Below are 21,248 nucleotides of genomic sequence, written 5' to 3'. Positions count from 1 at the left end.
TAATATCTGGAAGGTATAAAAGGTAGTTGTATTTTTCGCCAGTTGAATTTTTGGTAAAAAAGTATTTTCAATTGTGTTGACTTTTTTTATCTCGGTTGACCTTTTTTCAAAATTCAAAATATTCATCTTTAATGCTTAATATGTAACCCATGTGTATTGTTACCGAAAATATTAACAATTAAAGTATATATAATATATAAAGTAATGCTATATTTAAAATAAAATGTTTTAATATTTTTCAAAACGGAAAGTTTCATATTTCTCATTTACATGTTTTTCTTTTTAACCGAAATCAGATAGTTATTTTGTATTAATTTTATTTAATTTTGTTTTGATTGAAATCAAATAATTATTTTATATTAATTGTATTAATTACCGATTTATATGCATCATTGTATTAACAGCTAAACCTCATATTTTACTATTATCATTTTATATGCATTGCACTCATTATAAATTGTTTATATTATTTGACAAACAGGACAATAGAACAACCCAAGATTATTATGTTGAATGAGCTTCATATTCTAAAAAATGACTGTGTTTTAAAGGTTCTGATTCTCAAGTGTGGCGTTTGAGAAACAGGTATGCTATGTGCTCAATCTTCAACATTTTTCGTACTTACTTTATCTTCCTCAAATTTTTTTTTTTTGTATCAAATGTGATTTAATAGATTCAAGAGAAAATTTAAAGGTGTGGCATTATTTCTATGTATTCATCCGATGAACAATAACAAGTGTTTTAAGTTGAAGTATGCTAGCATAAAACTATGACAGTTAATTATTTATCACATGCATGAATTATTGTAACATCCTACCTTTATAAATAATTAATAAAACACCATTATTTAATTAATTGTGTGTTATTATTTACTTATGTTGAATAATAATAAGTTAAGTGTGGACTTGAAAAATAAAAGATGGACTAAGGAATGGTGATGGGCCTTAAGGTCCATGAGCTTGGGGGTATATAAACACCCTTAACCCCTCCTAAAACCCTAATTCTCTCATTTCCACATTGCCTCCATACACACTCAAAAACACATACAAACACTCTCCTGTCTTCCGGATCCAGATCTGGGCAAGATCGACGGTGATTTGCAACCGATTTCCGTGGACAAACAAGAAACACGCCTAGATTCACGTATTGAATCAGATTTGAAGCGAAAACCAGATCTAAGAAGATATATTTTAATTAAAAGGTTAAGTGTTTTATGTCGGTTTGCCATGAAACTCGGTAGGATAACAAATCGGGCTATATCATGCAAGAAAAATGTAAAATTTGTAGTGAACGAGTTGGTGAGTGATATTTGGAATGAACGAGTAGGTTCGGACCGTGTAATAGACAAAAAAAAAGAAGTGGTTATGACCTAGAACCCACTAAAATGGTAAAACGGGTCATAAGGAAAGGCCATGAAGGAAAAAAAATGAATTTGTAGTGAACTAGTTAAGTGTTTTAGGTCGGTTTGCCATGAAACTCAGTTTGATAACAAATCGGGCTATATCATGCAAGAAAAATGTAAAATTTGTAGTGAACGAGTTGGTGAGTGATATTTGGAATGAACGAGTAGGTTCGGACCGTGTAACAGACAAAAAAAATGAAGTGGTTATGACCTAGAACCCACTAAAATGGTAAAACAGGTTGTGACATTCGTCAATTTCGGGTCTTGTTTGTATTCGTTTTTGTATTTGTTTATTATGTAAACCGACCCGATTTGTAAACCGAAGCTTATGTTATAATCAAAATGATGGATTTATGTTACAATATTGTTTCACACTTGTTGGGTCTTGAAAACATCATATTTTTATTTATTTATTTATTTATTATTTATTTATTTTTTTGTTGTTTTGTGTTTTTGTCTTGATCCATTTTGCATGAAAACTCTTGTGTCTCACACCCATATTTGACCACCAACATTACCCTATATATACACCACCTTTCCTCTTCATTTTCCTTTGCTACAACTCTAAAAAAAAAACTCTCTCAAACATCAAAGATTCAAGGTTATCTTCTTAAGTGTTCTTGAAGGATTTTGGTCTTTCATCTTAATTAGTTTATGTAGCCTTATTAATACTTGTTTATGGTTGTGCAACATATATATAATATACACCCCTTGTTTACCTTTGGTAGTTACTTCTCCGATTCCGGTCGGTGAGGTTTCGGACCCCATAAGGCAAGGCTTCATGGAGGACTTCGTGTCCTTGATATATATACATCTATATAACTTGTTCATACATATTAATCTTGCTTATTTTAGTTTGTTGGTCATGTTTACAAGTTCCATGGTTATGGGTTTTTAAAAGTCTATGCTTCGGTTTAACCGTAAATAGTTCAAAACCGTAAACTGAACTTTGTTACTAGTTTTGTTTGTTTAAACATACTTAGTGTTAGATCTAAGTTTCTAAAATCATTTTTACAAATTCTATGGTTATGGGTTTGTAGAATCTTACCTCGGTCTTAACCCGAAACACGATCCGAACCGAAAACCGAACTTTTGTTTAAAGACTTTATTGTTAATTTTTGGTATTTTTTTTATTTGTACATTATTATACAAGTTCTTTAGTGTTTGGACATGTGGAAACCATCTATGAACTTGTTGTGAGATGGAAACCGAACCAAACCGATTCTTGCTCGCTTAAGACACACAAGTGTGTTTTTTTAGCCATCAAGACTTGTATATTTCTTTAAAAATAGTTAGAAATTGATTTTAAATATTTTCTTAAGTACTTGGAAATGTTGGATCCAACTTGATCTCATAACAAAGTTTGGACCGACAAAACCGAACACTCGCTTAACGTGCGTTGTTAGTTCTAAAACAATGGAACTACATACTTGGTTAAGTCTTATTAAATTTTATTGAGTTATCTCATAACATTCAATATTTTGGAAAGTTGACTTTGGGTTTATCCCAATTATCAAGACCCGAACCGACAACCCGAACACTCGATAAAAAAAAACCTGTTTTAGTATCTTTATTCCAAAGGGATTTGCATTCTTGCATTTTACCCACCTTATTACTTAACATAGGTTGAGTAAATATTAAGGTTAGATACTTTAACCCGGTTTCGAGCAAACTTACATTTTTAAAGGGTTATTATTATAAATTCTTAAAAAGTCACATTTTAAACCTTGAACTTTAATTATTTACGTTTCTCAACATTTATTTTGTTTAAAGACCTTCAAGACAACCTTTCTAAATTCAAGACTTCTTTTCTTTTTAGGCATTGTGTGTTAAACTCGTCGTTCCGACAAATCTCTAAATTATCATCTTTCAAGTTTACCACTTGAAGGTGAGTACTTCATACCCCATTTTCCATCTTTTATTTTGGGGGTGACATTTCATACTTATTCAACAAAATGCTTTATATTTGAATCTTAAACCACAAACGTAGTTGTATACTTTACCTAAATAATTGCTCGATTTGGTGTTCTGTGCTTATATGCCTATGTGTTTATCGCTTTTGGTTGGTGGAACTATAAAATCCTAGACTATTTGGCATCCCCTTATAGCAAGGTGTCGTTAACGTAATGCAATTAACGATAACTATAAAATCCTAGACTATTTGGCATCCCCTTATATATAGGTGTCGCTAATGTGTTTAGCGATATCTATTTATCCAAATTACCACTTTTATTTATCGTTTCGTATGCAAGTTTTGTGGCTATCTTTATTATATACTAATATGATTAAACTTATGAATTGCTCACCAACCTTTGTGTTGACAAACTTTATTTTATGAAATGTTGCAGGTTTGCATCTTGGTTGATTTATGATTGTGAAGAAAACGACATCAAAGACCTTAGGATATTAGTAAAAATGAACAATATCAAATTCGCCATATTTTGTGATATCTTGTTTATGGTTATTTTATGGATAATTGTTATGTGACATTTTCGATGTTGTGAAATGAAATGAGTTTATTAAATACTGTCACTTTAATTAGTGTCATGTGTTTATGGACAATCGTTACACCTCGGCATGTTCCGCCGCCTTTAGTCGGGGTGTGACACAGGTCATAAGGAAAGGCCATGAAGGAAAATAGCTTAAAGAGTGGTAAAATAAAGAGAACAACGATTCGAATCGCAAAATAGAGAATAATCGCATCGCACAGTCATGCGATGTGATTGGTTGCATCCACGTGATGCGATCCGTTGAGCCATGCGATGTGATTGGTTACATCCATGAGATGCGATTCGTTGAGATGCGATTCGTTTGAGCCATGCGATGCGATTGGTTACATCCATGAGATGCGATTCGTTTGAGCCATGCGATGCGATTAGTTGCATCCATGCGATGCAATTGGTTTCATATGTGATCCGAACGGTTGTACCCGACTCGTTTTTCTGATGAATTTTTAATAAAGGCTTATTAACAAAAATAAAATTTTTTTGATCTGACCTGGCAGCTCGACCCCAGCCATGGGCTCTGACCCTTAGACCCTGCTAGGGGCTTCCGCCCCTAGACCTCACTGCCAAGGGCGCTTCCCCTTGTTCGTTAGGGACTTCACTAACCTAGAAATGTGATCTAATTAGGAGTAGTTAATTAATACTTATAAATTATTACATAGTTAGCCTTGCGCAACTGAAGAAAGGTGTGACCATAAACTGCGAGATTAACAGGATTCAAGTGAGTTTCTAGTCCCATTTCTCTGTTATGTTTTTCAGGATTGTGTGCATACTCTTATGTGATTAGTTAATACACTTACCTTAAGTGGTAAGTGTATGTCATATGAATGTTTATAAATGATACTTGATTGGTATAGAAAAAGTTAAGGGTATGTACAAAGATGTATACGAGAATATATATATATATATATGTGTGTGTGTGTGTGTGTGTAACAAAGAATGTATGGTTTGTATGGTTGAAAGGTTAGAGGGTTGCAGCCCCTAACAATATCTGCTAAGGTTAAAGGGTTGCAGACCCTAATAATGTCTTCGAAGAATAAAGGGTTGTAGACCATAATAATATCTACGAAAAATAAAGGGCTGCAGACCCTAATAATATATACGAAGGTTAAAGGGTTGCAAACCCTAATAATATCTGAGAAGGTTATAGGGCGAAAGACTATTTAAAACACAGAACAGTTATGCATGTACTAAATAATGAAATAATTTAAAGATATGAAAGTATGAAAGATTGAAAGAATGAAAATATGTATGTATGTATGAATGAATTAACGGAAGGTAAGCAGGTTAAGTATGTAATATGTATTTTCGGATACGTATTTGTAAGTATGTGAATGTAATGTATGTTGCCTGATTAACTAGAACTAACTCAATGTAGCTGACTTTTAGTATGCACGCAGGTAATTAGGTTAAAGCAGCTGGCTTGAGGGAGACACATGGCATGGACTGAAGAGGCTGGCATCTATGAAATAATTTCATGATGTTTCTATTTATTATATTTATGACAATTTGAATGTTTAATACAAAGATTTGAATGTTTTGTAATATATTGTTGAAGTTTTAATATTTCGCGAAAAGTTTTAATCCATTCTGATATTTAGCGTAACATCTCAGATTTTTCAAACCCGTATTCGTTTACATTTACTCGATTCGGGAAAGTATTCGGATCTTTCGTATTAATAAAATTATGCATTTATTAGTGAAATAATTATTTTTATCTTATTTTAGAATTCCTTAACTCTCATTAGTGCCAAATAGCCCTTAGAACCTCTTAAAATAGCTTAAAACGGCTTAAAAATGCGTTTTTGAAACTACAGGGACTAAAACTGTCAAAAGTTGAAAGTCTGGTGAAGTTGCACCTTCTCGCGGCACGAAGATACAACCAGATTCGTTTAAGATCTTCGTTTAATGCAAATCTTTCCTAAATCAACCCAAAATCACGAAATTTGAGCAACAAGTTATTGTATTTAGTGTGTAATGATGTCTAGGTTCATACTCAGTAGTTTGGTTAATATATCGATGATTTAAAGACCCGATTTCGTCCTTAATTGTATGATTCGGTTACCAAAATCGACCTATTACTTGTCCAACAAGTTGATTTAACCCCTATATAAACACCTCATAACTACAAACCCTAGAGTTTACTGAACCCAAGTATTTCCAGCCGTCACATACCCAATACCCGATGTTTCTTGCTCGTTATTGCTCGTTTAAGTGAAGATTCGTTACCTACAGTTTGACTTTACCGGCTCTATCATCTTTGACCTTGATTTCCCGTTAATCAAAGCGTATTCCGGGTAAGTTGTTAACTGATCAAACGTTCATTAATACTCACTTGTCGATAACTCTCAATCAATTTTTGAGATTGAGGGGTATTGACGGGTCAATTAGAGTCAAAGCCGTTTAAGGGCAAAATAGTCAATAACTTTGACTATCCGTTTTCTCATACTTCTGGTCGGATTCAACATTCGGTCCAGAAGACTTTTATTCTCATAACGAAATCTTAAGGCTATTGACCAGAACCCGACTTCCGACTCGCTGTTTGGATTCTGGTCAGTACCATCTCGCTTAAACGTTTAATTCAACATAACTAGAGTTCTACTCATCCGTTTGGATTGATTCCAGCGGAATTAAGTTCGTTTTTATTTATAGTTTCATATCACAAAGTTTCAGATTCTGATTAGTTATCTCATTTGACGCGTTAGTGGACGACTCGTTTAAACCTTACTCGTTTATTCGTAGTTATATTCACTTGCCTTTAATCTAAGATGAGTTTTATCATTTCCATATTTTACTCAGTTTTCTAAAATGTTTTGGGAACATATGTGTATATCATACTATATATATATATATACATACATATGTGTGATTAATCAAATATACTTGTTATGTGCTTATTTTTCTTTATATGCAAGTGTTTGACATATCCCCTTGGAGAGGGTTCTCATATTATTGACCACCGCCCGATTCGCTTGGCAATGGTCTTATTATTAATTGCTCATGGTTGATTTACCGGGGCCTAATTTGCTTGGCAATTATTTAATCTACAACTTATTTGCTCATGGTTTGATTTCATTACCGCATTTATTACGTTTTGCTTATTTTTCTTATTTATTATATTAACATTATTTTTGGTGTAAAAAATTGGTGATAAACTCACTCAACATGTGTTGTTGACAAAACTCTATTTTCTACGCATATGCAGGTTGCTTGTATTGAAGATTGAAGTTTGGACATGTAGAAAAAATATTAGGATATAATCAAGATAACCGTTATTTGAGCTCATATTCGTGTATTTGAATTGTTTGGTTATATTTGGATATTGTGGGTATTATTTTAATAAATAATTAAATTAGATATTGTTATTTATATTTATGATAGTATCTTCGAGCTGTGAATAATCGGATCACACCCCAGCATTTCCGCCTTAGGTTGGGGTGTGACATTTAGAACTGTGTTTATGAGTAGATCCAACACCCAATATAGGACACCGGGGTCAGGGCTTACAATTATGCATCTTGTGAGAACTGAATGCTCCTCAAACGTATCACGTGTTGGCCATTGTATGTTGTCAATGGTTAGTCACTTTTAATAGTTAATAAAACAAGAGAAAAGAATAACTTTATGGAAAGTTAAATATATATTTTTAAAAATTTTTTCAATTTGAAATTCATAAATCAATGAACAAATATATTAGACTATGATTGAACGTGTATGGTTAAATGTGTTTTTCCCTTTTCCTAATATAGACTTACTAACACAAATCTTTAACTTAGACATTCAATAAATTTATTTAAAATGGATTTGACAATTACATAATAATAAATTACATTTTAAAACTTTTTATAGTTAATAAAATAAGAAAAAAAAACTTTAAAGGAAAGTTAAATATATATATATATATATGTATATTTTTTTTTAATTTTTAAATGATAATTCAATGGATGTTTACATTGTTTCTCTTGGCATTAAAAATGTTACACACATTGAAAAGTTTTTGATGAAGCATAAAATCATGTGCTAAGTTTTTATTTAAAGTTACTTTCAAAATAAATGCCAAATGTTTACAACTCATTTTAAGTTTGCTTCAAGCAAAAGAAAAGACGATGGACGCATTCTGGATTTTAAAAAATGCGTGTATTATGTTGACGTTTTGATGTCAAAATATGACCTTTTAAAGTCAAAAGATAAACTTTTTAATTTAAAAGTAGATTTTTTTTTCAAGATTGTAATTTACTAACCTTATATTTTTTTCCAATTTGACCTTTGCTAGAAGTGATTCGAATTTGTAACAGCTAAGCAGGTCCAAGAGATTCATGATACAAAGTTGATCATTTATTTCAAATTAGTTTATTACCCGACGCGTTGCGCCGGGGCAGTTCAAATATGTTGATGTACCTACCTCGTTGCGATAGTGCACTAATGTGGATTCGGTTGTTACCGACACGAATAAAAAAGTTAAGCTATTAACACAAAAAACAGTAATAATGCTCGTATAACTTATAATAAAAAATTAACAAATTAAAAAGTCCGTAATGGTAACAATGGATAATTCGTTTGGTAAAACCTGGTGTCGCAGAGGTGAGTCAACGCGAATTTGGTCGGTATTGGCTACGTTCATTACGGGACCACAACTAAACCTAAAAAATAAATTTGTTAAATTAGCATATGTAAAATAAAAAAACAAAAAAATAGTGGCATTCACATAACATAATGTCCATATAACATAATGTAAAAAAGAACTAACATGTTTAAAACAAATTTTATTCGGTCGGTAAAACCTGTGCATTTGGTTAAACCCGAGTGTTACAGCGCGGAGTCGATGCGTATACGCTCGGTATTGGTTACCTTCGCAATGATGCCAAAATTAAGCCCAAAAAATAAATTCCTCAAATTAACATATAAAAAAATAAAATATTTAAAACGAATTTAATTCGGTTGATAAAACCCGAGCGTTGTAGGTCCCAGGCGTTGTGACGATGAGTTGGTACAAGTCGGGTGTTGGTAAAACGTGAGCGTTGTTGGTCCCTAGAGTTGAGATAGTGAGTCGACATGAATCTGTCGGTTTCGGTTACGTTCATTATGGTTCCAGAAATGAAATAAAAGGTCAGTAAAACCCAAGTGTTTTCGGCCCCGGGCGTTGAGATGGTGAGTGTACACGAATTTGATCGGTTTCTGTCATCTTCGTTACAGTACGAGAAATAAAACCAAAAATAAAATAAAAATAAAAGTTAAGGTAGACCAACTGAGTTCGGCAAGCTCGACCGTTGTCGGTCCCGGGCGTTGGGGCATGAGTCTACCCATTGTCAGTTGGTTTCCCTCACATTTGTTATGGTATCGGAACCAAAACAAAAAAAAATGGCATTCGATTGGTTCCCGTTATATTCGTTACCCGATAGATGAACTAAAAGCAAAAATCCGGACAAATACGGTGCCACCAAGTGACCCAATAGGAGCCTTGGCGGCACCAAAGTTCTTAATTATTATATAGTAATAAGTTCATATCGTTTGAATAAAGGAGACGAATGTTGTGTGTGGGTTATAAGTTTACTTGTAATTTGACCCATATTGTCCTTTAGTATTATTAGATTAAACATATTTTGGTATATTGTTATTTAAATACTAGCCGGAATATTATGGATTTGGAATTATGACCTGAGTTTGAAAAATAATCTTCTTTTACAAATTCTTATGTTGCTGCTTTTTATATTTTTAACCGTGTGTAATACGTGATCTAACCTAATAAGATACCACAATAAGATTAGACGCCTCAATAAAAAAAATACTATAATTAACAACTTCATTAACACAAGTTGAAGAATAAGGTACTTTATTCCATTTATATTATATAAAATATGGATCATATTTATTACATAAAAGTCACGTTTCTCTTTTTCACACTCACACCAACAACCAAAACGGAACCATCAAAAGCAAGGTCAAAAGACAAGGGAAAGTGGGAAGAAACACATAAATTACACACGCTCATCTACATATATGCATCCATGTCTATATATATTCATCATAACACCTTAACTACAAGCAAACAACATCATATAACATACTCATCTAAGTATCTCCCATGGCCACCAGATTACTACTATCAGAATGTGGTTTCAAACCACTCCATCATCATCATCATCATCATCATCATCATCATCGTACTCAGTATATCCCACCAATAGCAATGTTATGGTAGGGTCTGAGGAGGGTAAGATGTAGACAGCCTTACCTCTATCCCATAGGGATAGAGAGGCTGCTTCCGGTGAGACCCCCGGCTCGATAGTAGTTTTGAATCAAGCCTTGGACATAAGACACATAACACTCAATCATCGGGACACCGGCTGATTGGTGCATGTGCCCTTGTCTTTCGGCTATCAACGCCACCACATGATGCCTGATTAACCTTCCGCCACTTTTAACGTTATTTTCACGTGATTAGTAAAATAACGTCAAAATTAGTGCAATTTTACTTTTGCCCACCCAAGGGTTCACACATATATACATTATATGTGCGCACCGCAAGCAAGGCGTTTTCAAACCACTCCCTAAACTATATTCTAACCCAATAACAAGAGCCTCTATTTCCGGTTACCCGAATTCAATCAAATCATCACGGTCAGAGGTTCGGGCGATCAAAGTGAGTGCACCAGTGGGTGTTCATATTATTGAGAAAGACGAAAAGGTAGTCAATGGGTTTGAGTCTATTGATGACAGTGGGTTCAACCCGGGTGCACCACCACCTTTCACATTGGCTGATATTCGAGCCGCGATCCCGAAACATTGCTGGGTTAAGGACCCGTGGCGGTCCATGAGTTATGTCGTTAGAGATGTTGCGGTGGTTCTTGGGTTGGCCGCGGTGGCGGCTTATGTTGATAATATGGTGGTTTGGCCTTTGTATTGGTTTGCTCAAGGAACAATGTTTTGGGCTTTGTTTGTTCTTGGTCATGATTGGTATGAACTAAACCTTAAAAGCACTTCCAAGTTTCGGTTTTCAGTTTTAGAAAACCGTTCGGTTTTGGTTTTTCGGGTTTTTTTTTTTTTTTTCTGTTCGGTTATGGTTTGTTTTTGGTTACTTTAAGGCTTTAAATGTTAGTGCCTGATGAAAATTGACAAAAATAGTAAATTTGGGCCAAAAAAATTGAATTGGGAATTTGGGATCATTAGTCTATTAACAAACATTCAAACAGCTTCAGTGTTGTTGGTTTATAGTTCTTCGGTTCAATGCAATCCGGTTTTGGAGCGAGACATAACCAAACCGTAACTTTTGGTTTTGAAGAAAACAAAACCAAGCTGTCAGTTATTAGTTTCAATAAGTTATTTTGGTTTGGTTTTGTCGGGATTTTTTTTTCTGGTTCGGTTAATTGGTCTTTTCTCAACCCTGTTTCATTTAACGATTGCTTTTATTGTTCAGTGGCCATGGAAGCTTTTCTAATAATGCAAAACTCAATAGTGTAGTTGGTCATTTTCTTCATTCTTCCATACTAGTACCTTACCATGGATGGTATGTGATATGATCTCCATTTTTTTTCCTTCTGAAAATGACATATGATAAATAAACATATTCATAACCATGGTTGTGATTACAGGAGAATTAGCCATAGAACTCATCATCAGAACCACGGGCACGTTGAGAACGATGAATCTTGGCATCCGGTGAGTCAATGCGCGCGCGTTTTACCGCAACAAATTTGGACCATAATATCAGATTTAGCTTAATGTAACAAGATTTAAATTTATATAAATTTGATCATTTTAGTTATCTGAGAAGATTTATAGAAGTTTAGACACGGCTACTCGGTTGTTGAGGTTCACTCAGCCTTTCCCTATGCTTGCATTTCCTTTCTATCTGGTGAGTCATCAGGTTTTTTAGCGATTCGCTATTCAAATCGATCCTGCTTGGTTTGCTTGCTTTGCTAATTATTTGTTTCGGTTTACGAATGACAGTGGGGCCGAAGCCCAGGAAAAAAGGGGTCCCATTTTGACCCAGGCAGCGATTTGTTTCGGGCTAATGAAAAAACCGATGTGATCATCTCGACAGTTTGTTGGTCAGCCATGGCTGCCTTGCTTGTGGGTCTGTCCTTTGCCATGGGTCCTCTTCAAGTACTTAAACTCTATGGCATTCCCTATTGGGTTAGTTATTTTCCTAGTAGAACTTTAATTGTGACACCATTTACACGAACACGCAGTTCTCTGTTTAAAACTGATTCTGTATTAAACGATTTCTGTAAACTTCATTTGATTTTAGGGCTTCGTCATGTGGCTGGATTTAGTAACCTACTTGCATCATCATGGTCATGAAGACAAACTCCCATGGTACCGTGGTAAGGTTTGAAACTGACCCGACTTTAATGCCATGAAAATAATTCACGGTTTGTGTACCACTTTGGTCCTATCATGTTTCAGTCTTAAAAAGATCATTTGATATCGCCGTACAGGAATGGAGTTACCTAAGAGGCGGCCTAACGACACTTGATCGCGACTACGGATGGATCAACAACATCCATCATGACATAGGAACCCATGTTATACATCATCTTTTCCCTCAAATCCCACACTATCACCTAGTAGAGGCAGTAAGTATTCTTCTTACTAAACATAATTTCTTTAAATGTTATCATTTTTAACCAAGTAATGATTTTAAATTCTTAACATGTAGTCTAAAGCCGCTAAGCCCGTGTTCGGGAAATATTACCGAGAGCCAAAGAAATCAAAACCGCTTCCATTCCATTTACTAGGGCTTCTTGCTAGTAGCATGAAGAAGGATCATTACGTTAGTGATCAAGGGGACGTCGTATATTATCAAACCAACCCATAGCTCAAGGGTGACTCAAGAGAGTGAATCAATCAATAGTTTGTACAATACATGTGTGTACAATGTGAACCATATTTTTGGTCACATTTTGAGTGAAACAGCATTTGACATAGGTGTCATGTCTTATTTAGTATAAATCTAACATCAAATTATTCATGTTATTTGATGGATTATGATCAATATTGAGCAGATTTTACCGCGCTCATGAAAGTGGATATACGTGATGTATCTTTTTGAATTCCATCCGAACCACATATACCACTGCTGACATCAATTCCATCTGGTTTTAGTATAGAAATGGCTTCGGTTACATTCTCGGGTTTCATCCCTCCGGCTAAGAGCCATCCGTGTTTGCTCTTGATTGGCGGTAGCTTGAACCGAGACCAATTAAACCCTTTACCACTGAGACAATAAAATCAAAATCAATTGTTAGTTGAAAATATTTGAAAGTGGCAGCTTCGGTTATAAATGGTTATGTTTAGATAATGCTTCATTACCTGCCCCCTTTTGCACTGTCCACAAGAATCCAATCAACTAAAGAACAATCTTCATCTGATATGTGGTTCATAAGGTCACCATCCTCATTTGCATGAAGAACATAAATTAATCGTCTTTCTTTTGCTAAAACAGAAAATCCAGACCGTGATCCATCTCCATGAAGCTGTAAAACATATATGTTATCAACTGAATAGAAGTAGTAGATGTCAGAGGTGACAAAATAGGTAGGTTGAGTACTATCTCAAAACGGGCTGGGCCGGGTCGGGTTGACGCGTCAACAGTTTTTTGCTCGTTTTAGTTTCTTATATAATTAATTAGCAAATTTAGTATTGTCACAATAACAATCCAAATCTTTGAATTTAATCTATTTAGAAGGTTGATACATTAACAATAGACTTTGAACAATGTTCAGCTCATTTGGACCCGTACCACTTTCAGCTGGGGGCGCGCATGAAACGAAATGACCAAACCGTAACCGGAATAGCCAACGTAACCAAACCGAAATTACCAGGCCCAATAAAATAAATAAAGGTTTGATCTTATGCTTTTTAATAGAGCCAATTTTTTGGTTTGGTTTGGTTTGGTTTGCTTTCGTTTTTGCTATCAACAATCAACCAAAAACTAAAAAACTGAATCTAACAGATTGGAACGGAACTGAACCAAAAAACACTGATTATAAGTAATTTATAAGAAGTTAATAAATGGTGTGGCACAAAATCTTAGTTCCAAATGTGTAATAATCAATTACTTATTGATTAACAAAATCTTAGTTCCAAATGGTGTGGCCCTTTGAGGCCCAGATTCTAATTTTGGGCTATTTTTTTGGCCCCAAAATATTCAAGGCCAAACAATAAAAACAAAAAAAACGGAACCAAACTCATTTGGCAAACTGAAAACCCGAAAAACGAAACTGAACAGTTTTCAAAGACCAAGAAACCAAATTTCAGTTCAGAAAAGAACCAAAATAATTCTAGCACACCACCTTGATAAGTATAAACACAAGAACACAATTGATTTTGTGGTTAAACACTCCCACGATTCTTTTATTATTAATAACTAAAAACCACACAATAAACTCAATATGTTAACCCATAAACTAACACTAACTTGAATCCTACATTAAGCCCAATTCCTAATAACTAAGAAGATTCTGATTACTAGAGAAACATCACACTAAACACTTGTTAAAGTTAATCCTAACTGTGTTTTATATGTGAAATAGGCTAGATGAGCAACATTTGGGGTGCAAGATCTAACAGAAACTGTAACTTCTAATAAATCTACATAATCTACTAATACTCGGAAACTTACCTGCACAAATTCAAGATCCGCTTCGTCAGAAGCTCTCAGAATTGTATCAGGGTCATCATCAACAAACACCCCAACAGGCTTTGCACCGTAATCACGTGCAGCTTTTGAAATCTCTTTAGCAGTAGAAATTGAAACCGAGCGTTTAGAATTAGGCCAAACTATCATCCCAATAAAGTCAGCACCCGCTTCTGCCGCCAGAGCAGCATCTTTAGCCGAAGTAATTCCACACATTTTAACTAAAGGTTTGTCATCTACATTCCTCTTATTAACGGATGAAATTTCAGTCGGTTGGTTTATTGCACAGAATATTGATTTCTGTTTCAGAAACCTTGGCTGTGATGCATGTAACATCATGCTCTTTGAACCTATAAATAAACAGAATAAATGAATCGGTAAGGAGTTGGTGGATTATAAATATTTGTGTAAAGCATGAAACTTTTAGGTTGAGATCGAACGTGCCAGGGTATTGCCACTTGTGCATGAGAAGTCCCCTCATTTGATAGTGGCATCCCGCGTTTGACCCTGAAATTGGGGATGTTAAATACAACAATCGCAGACAATCACATTACTGATTGCACATTACCAATAGAAGTTGAAAAACTGAAATACAATAAACAATGTTCTTTGGGGAATTTGATCGAGCAGTTAAGCTGCAACAAAGATGCACGCACCTGTAATCATCTTTATCTTTACTGTCTGAATCCCGGTTGCAGATTTGAAGAAGGTTGACAAAACCGATTGCAGTGTTTCTGTTACGTGTTCATTTCAAACGATAGACTAAATTAGCAAATTTTAAACCAAATCAGCACAATGTATAAGCATGTGTCACGTGTTCAATGCCATCAAATCATTCAAAAATGTAACCTAGATTATGCTAAATTTCTGATATGTACTCCGCAACGGCAGGTTCAACCAGTACATGTCATCTGGCTTGACAGCTGATTGAAAAAGATGATAATTTTATTTTTAAAAATGGTTCCATTTTTTTGTGATCATATAATAAAACAATGACCTAATTTTATTTATTCTCACCCAAATTAAAAGGATTACAAATTCAACAATATTTAGATAGCAGCATAGCATTTTAAACTAAAAAGTAAAAACAAAATGATAAACCCTAAACCCATATAATAATAAATTATTAAGACTAAATAAAATGCATCAAATTATTGATTAAATAACATGCTAAGGAGGTGGAAAGAAAGGCATGATATAAGTGAGTAAATCAATTGAAAATAAAGCTAGAAATTTAGACAATTTGTTAGTTTGATTGTACCTGCTAGCCGGAGTCGAGAGGTGAGTGAGAAGCAACTGAGTGAGTTAGAATAAAACAAGGAAGGATTTAACCAAACAAGTTGATTGCGGCGGGCCTTTCCACACTTTGGGTAACTAAGGTTTTAAATAAATTTAAGAGAAACTTACTGGTGTGGTTTAGCACAATTACTCCCTGAAATTTTTTTTGAATTGGTTGGGTACATATGGTTTCAAAAATATACCAATTGAGTCCCTGCTACTTAATTGTGTTAGTTTTAGAGGTAGATTTGACATTTTACTTCCATGCATATACTTTGTTACTCTGAGTTCTTGGACTTTCATAATTGGTCACGTTGAGTCCCCTTCCTCTTTTAACAAAAATAAATGAACTAGACTAATTTTTTTAACAAAAATAAATAAACCGAACCACTTTTTCACCAAATATTAACAAACCGAACTACTTTCTAACAAAAGAAAAAACGAAAACTAATTTTTTTATCAAACTATACGAACCGAATCACTTTTTTACAAGTAGTTCATTTCGTTTAACAAAAATAAACAAATCGAACAACTTTTTTTTAGCAAAAATAAAGGAACCGAACATATTTTTTAACCGAACTTGTTTTTAACAAAAATATCGTCGTAACTTGTACTAAGGTGGAGTTCATTCTATTACTTATTTTAGAAGTAGTTACGTTCGTTTAGTTTAGTAAAAAGTAGTTTGGTCCGTTTATTTTTGTTAAAAAGGTAGTTTGGTTCGTTTATTTTTGTTAAAAAAGTAGCCTGGTTTGTTTATTTTTGTTAAATAGTAGTTCGATTAATTTATTTTTGTTAAAAAAATAGTTTGGTTTGTATTTTTTTTTTTTGTTAAAAAAGTTTGGTTCGTTTATTTATGTTAAAAAATTAGTTTGGTTTGTTTATTTTTGTTAAAAAAAAGTTCCGATCTTTTTTTTTGTTAAAAAAAATATTTGGTTCATTTATTTTTGGTTGATTATGGCTTGATTGGTTATAGTTTGGTGGTTAATTCTTTAATTTGAAGGAAATTTTTAAAGAGGGACTAAAACTGAACAATCACTTAATCACAAGGACTCATACGGATAATAAAAAGGGTAAACTAGTAATTCCATAGCGATAGGGACTCAAATTGTTCGTTTCTGAAACCATAGAGACTCAACCAGTTCAAAAAAAATTTTGGGAACTCATTGTGCCTCCGCCCTAAACCAGACGCAAATAGTAATTTTCTCTTAAATATATTTAACCAAAACAAACCAAACCAAACCGTCTAGGTTACCTGGCTCGGTTCACAGTTCAGTTCTGATGGTTTAAGCCAGATTTTTTTCCCTTAACATCGAGCCATATCATTTTTGTTGTTTTAAGATCTTTGGAAGTACATTAAATGTGTAGACTTCAAAATAAAAATAATTATAATGACCTAACATTTTACCTTTCATGTTATAAGGGTTTATGAGGAAAAAACAAACTTTATATGGTTAGATTAATAATACACGTAGAGTAATTGAAAACAAATACTTATACGTGTTATAATTCATATTTCATAACAGTAGTTTATGTGAAAAGAAAACATTTTACTTTTATATTTAATTTCTTAAAATTATGTAGATTAAAATTAATTATTATTTTTACGAATATCTTGGCAGGCTCAATCTGACATCTTTGAAACCGTTTTACTTCTAAATTGTCGTCATGAAGATCTTTCTTAGTTTAACTTTTGAACATCCAAATCAGCAACATATAAATGTACATGGTTTTGCTAATTTCAAACATCATCATATCTAATGTATAGAGGTTAATTTATGCCGTGTGTATGTTAAAACAATTGAACAAACAACGATATGTGATATACCATAAAAGGTTTATAAGAAACAGCAACCTGGGATATACCTTTTGGAGGTATAAGGTTCATCAGTTCACCAAAGCGAGTAAATATGACTTAAAATGCTTCAACTATGAATAGATGACCTTATTAACCGACATTTCCTAGAGAATTCCTCCTCATTCGTCATTAATCCTTATGGATTAACTAGTGACTTTGGCTCTCACCTTTTAAATTTTATGGATTGTGGCTTTAGCATAAAGGTTTCACATATATTCTCTCTAAGAGCATGGTCGTGTGAAGCGTCTTCATCTCCTTTACATACATTTCGTATAAAATAACACTTCAAGATTTGAGAAATGATATTAGATGGTGGAGATAACTGGAGATCAACAGAGAAACATGTTGTGTTACACAATTAAGAACAAAAAGACCTCAACGATTCAAAATAAGAAAAGGGTGATTTCAAGTCTTGAGAGAAAGAAAAGTGTTCTACAATAATGAAAAACATTGTTGACATGGAGAAGAATCCAGACTTATATCTTAATCAAAAGGTTGAAGTTAACGATGTAGTAGATAGAAACAAATAACTCCAAATTCTTCCATAACATGGTATGCAAGTTAAGGTGATCTCATATAAATGAGCTTTTTATGGTGCTTTGGAAATGAGTCATAATTAGGGGGTGTTTGGGATTGTTTATTTTCACCAACTTATAACTTATTAACTTTTTGAAAAGTAATAAGGTGTTTGGAATTGCTTATATCGTGAGAGGAAAAGTTCCATAAGTTACACTTTTGTAACTATTAACTTGATGAAAAGTTGTAAGGAGGTAAAATAAGGAATCCCAAACATCGCCTTACTCACACATTTGAACTTTTGTTATAACTCAACAAAACATGGTATATATAACAATATCTGCTCATTCATGTCTAATGAGATGCTAGTGCCACACGCCGCCATGGGCTTCACTCATAGTTTAAGACTTTCAGTCTAAGTTATGATTTATTAGTACAAAATGACATATGTTTTTGATTTTTGTCCTACCCATGACACATGAAATAAGTCATTGTGGAGTGTTATCATTTTGTACCCTACATTGCAGCCAGTACCGATTACAAAAATTCACGATCAAACTGCTTTAACTATATTCAGCTACTCAAAGAGGAGGTTTTGACTTTTAGTGTTGATTCTTCCCACACAAAAAAAAAAGAAAAGAAAAAAAAAAGAAAGAAAGAAAAAAGATATACGTTTAAAGTTGTCTTATCTACAAGTAAGAATGGGTTAGCATTTGCAAGTAACTTTAAAGTCATATTTCCAAAAACCGTGATAAGATTAAGGTGTACAGCACTTTTAAAAATATCAATTGGACAGGAAAACTTCGCATAGTTGTTAGGATGATAATCAAGTAAGGGTTTCTCTTAAGATCCCTTAAGTTTTTAGCCATGGTGATTGAAACCTTTATTTTTAAACAGGTACATCAAAAGGTTTGTAGGCTAGAAGTATCAACTTGCATAGTAAAAATATTTTTTTTAAGTGATTAATAGTTCTAGTCCCATAATAGACATTATTGTAGAACTAAAAGTAAATTTAAGTGGTGAGTCAGTTAAACGTTATAGAAGAAAAACTAAATGGGTGATGTCGTAAAATTCTTTATCAAACTAGTTTTTCAATGAGTCATGATACTTTTTCTTATTTTTTATTTTCTTTTCAATCAACTTATCATACTTTATAAGCGTTATAACCAACCTATTATATTTCGTTCTATATTTTCTTCAAACAATTTTTGAACTAACCCATTAAACTTTTTTTTATTTATCTTTCAATCACGCTTTATATTTCTATATTAAAAAATGCACTACACAAGAACACATGTTAAATACAAGCTAAGAGATTCATGCCAAATAAAGCTGATCCGCTGCCTATGTAAATATCAAATGCAAAACTTATGAAAATATCAAAGAAGTTAATTCTTTACTTCCAATAATCGATATAAATAGAAAAAGTGAATCCAATTATATTTATTTTCTTATCTAACTACTATCTTAACTTAAATATATAAAAACAAAACGTTTAAAAGTTATCTGGTTGCATTCTACATTGTCTTAAGCCACCGGATTGTTTTATTTGTAAATAGAGGCTTCTCACGCATTTAACCTGAATTCATGGGTATAGATCTCACCAAACCCAGATATCCCTTAAACGGGTTATAGCATCTCAGTATATTAAAAATTAATCTCAACAAATATTGATATGGAAATCCTATAAAATAGAGATGTACTAAAAATTAATATCCAAATTAAAAAAAAAAAGATATTATATATAATTAAGTAACAATTTTATAGTAAAAAAAATAAGCGGGTTATGGGTCTCACTGTGGCACCCAGTCAAAAAGTCAACATTCGTATGACTCTTAATCTTGATTCAATCATAATTACATTACATAAACATATTGGGTTAAATGTGTTTTTCATTTAATCATTCATAATTGATTTCTAACGTGCACCCATTACATATACATTTAGTGATAGGAAGATCACCGGTTCATATTCGTGTAGTGATAGAGAGATCAATGGTTCGTAAAATATACATATAGGTGACTTTATAAAACACGAATCACTCACGAACGCTGGTGATAAAATATTCATTACAATAAAAATATTAAACAATAGAAATAATACATATAATATATATCTATGTATTCATACACGATGTTTAAAATAATAGTACGTTCTATTATTATATGTTTACACTGAGATAAAAGTATGTCTCGTAAATAATTAATTATGGGTATATGGTAAACGTTAGCTAGTTTTCTTCAACTATTGAATAACCAAGACACATGTGAATTTAAGTGACTTATTATAATTTGCATTCAACTACATTTAATATTATTGATTAGCAATTTAATGGGCATTTAAATTGTAAATACAAATCTTACGATATGGACTAGAGGTGGGAAAACAAACCGGTTAATCGAACCGACATGAAAATGAACCAAAACCGAACCGGTTTGAAACCGATTATGTAGAAACCGGTTTGGAACCGATTAAAACCGTAGGTTTGGAATCGGTTTGCAATTTTTTCCACCAAAACCAGTTCCAAACTGGTTAACCGAACCAACACCGGGCAAAAAACCGGTCAAAAACCAAACCAAAACCGATCAAAACCCGAACCGAAACCGATCGTACCATGGTCAGAAACCGGTTTCAATCCAAACCAAAACCGATCATAAACCGGTTTTGACTTTTATTGACCAAACCAAACCGGTTTTAACCCAAACCGGTTTTGAGTTTTAAACCGGTTTGTGCACCTCTAATATGGACCTCTCATCCAAATTAATACACACATAAACACTCATGTCTTCATGTGTATCTTAAGATAAATATATGGAGCATGTATGTTAGGAAATGAACTAAGTGTAATCAAATCAAAAGGGTTGAAAATAATAAAATCAAATCATTATCCTTGGTTCCTTGCCATATCAATCACCACCCACCCAACTTCTTTTCCTTCTTTGAACTTTTGACCGAACCCAATATCTTCAACCATACATTTTTTTTATATTAGCTTATAGCACACTCAATCATCCATACTTCATCAATTATGAATAGAAATATTTCATAAACCTG

General features: G+C 33.3%; 2 protein-coding genes across 2 annotated transcripts; one reads left to right on the top strand and one right to left on the bottom strand.

The window, feature by feature from the left end:
• Nucleotides 1-10,591: 10,591 nt before the first annotated feature.
• On the top strand, nucleotides 10,592-12,775 carry LOC143614778 (omega-3 fatty acid desaturase, chloroplastic-like). Its single transcript, XM_077088109.1, has 8 exons — nucleotides 10,592-10,860; nucleotides 11,321-11,410; nucleotides 11,496-11,562; nucleotides 11,666-11,758; nucleotides 11,854-12,039; nucleotides 12,155-12,235; nucleotides 12,345-12,482; nucleotides 12,566-12,775. Exons 1-8 carry the CDS (start codon nucleotides 10,718-10,720, stop codon nucleotides 12,722-12,724), a joined length of 957 nt encoding a protein of 318 aa, XP_076944224.1. The 5' UTR covers nucleotides 10,592-10,717; the 3' UTR covers nucleotides 12,725-12,775.
• Nucleotides 12,776-12,890: 115 nt separating this feature from the next.
• LOC143614781 (N-(5'-phosphoribosyl)anthranilate isomerase 1, chloroplastic-like) lies at nucleotides 12,891-14,890 on the bottom strand. The gene is made up of 3 exons (XM_077088112.1): nucleotides 14,531-14,890; nucleotides 13,219-13,382; nucleotides 12,891-13,123 (listed from the first exon to the last, which is right to left on the bottom strand). Exons 1-3 carry the CDS (start codon nucleotides 14,882-14,884, stop codon nucleotides 12,898-12,900), a joined length of 744 nt encoding a protein of 247 aa, XP_076944227.1. The 5' UTR covers nucleotides 14,885-14,890; the 3' UTR covers nucleotides 12,891-12,897.
• Nucleotides 14,891-21,248: the final 6,358 nt, after the last annotated feature.

This window comes from Bidens hawaiensis, unplaced genomic scaffold, assembly GCF_021521415.1.
Source record: "Bidens hawaiensis isolate Kalapana, Puna unplaced genomic scaffold, B.hawaiensis_p1.1 tig00041055_1, whole genome shotgun sequence".
In the NCBI taxonomy this organism is placed as follows: domain Eukaryota; kingdom Viridiplantae; phylum Streptophyta; class Magnoliopsida; order Asterales; family Asteraceae; genus Bidens; species Bidens hawaiensis.
The sequence above is the reverse complement of the archived record's forward strand: the minus strand, read 5'-3'. Positions and strand labels throughout refer to the sequence as shown.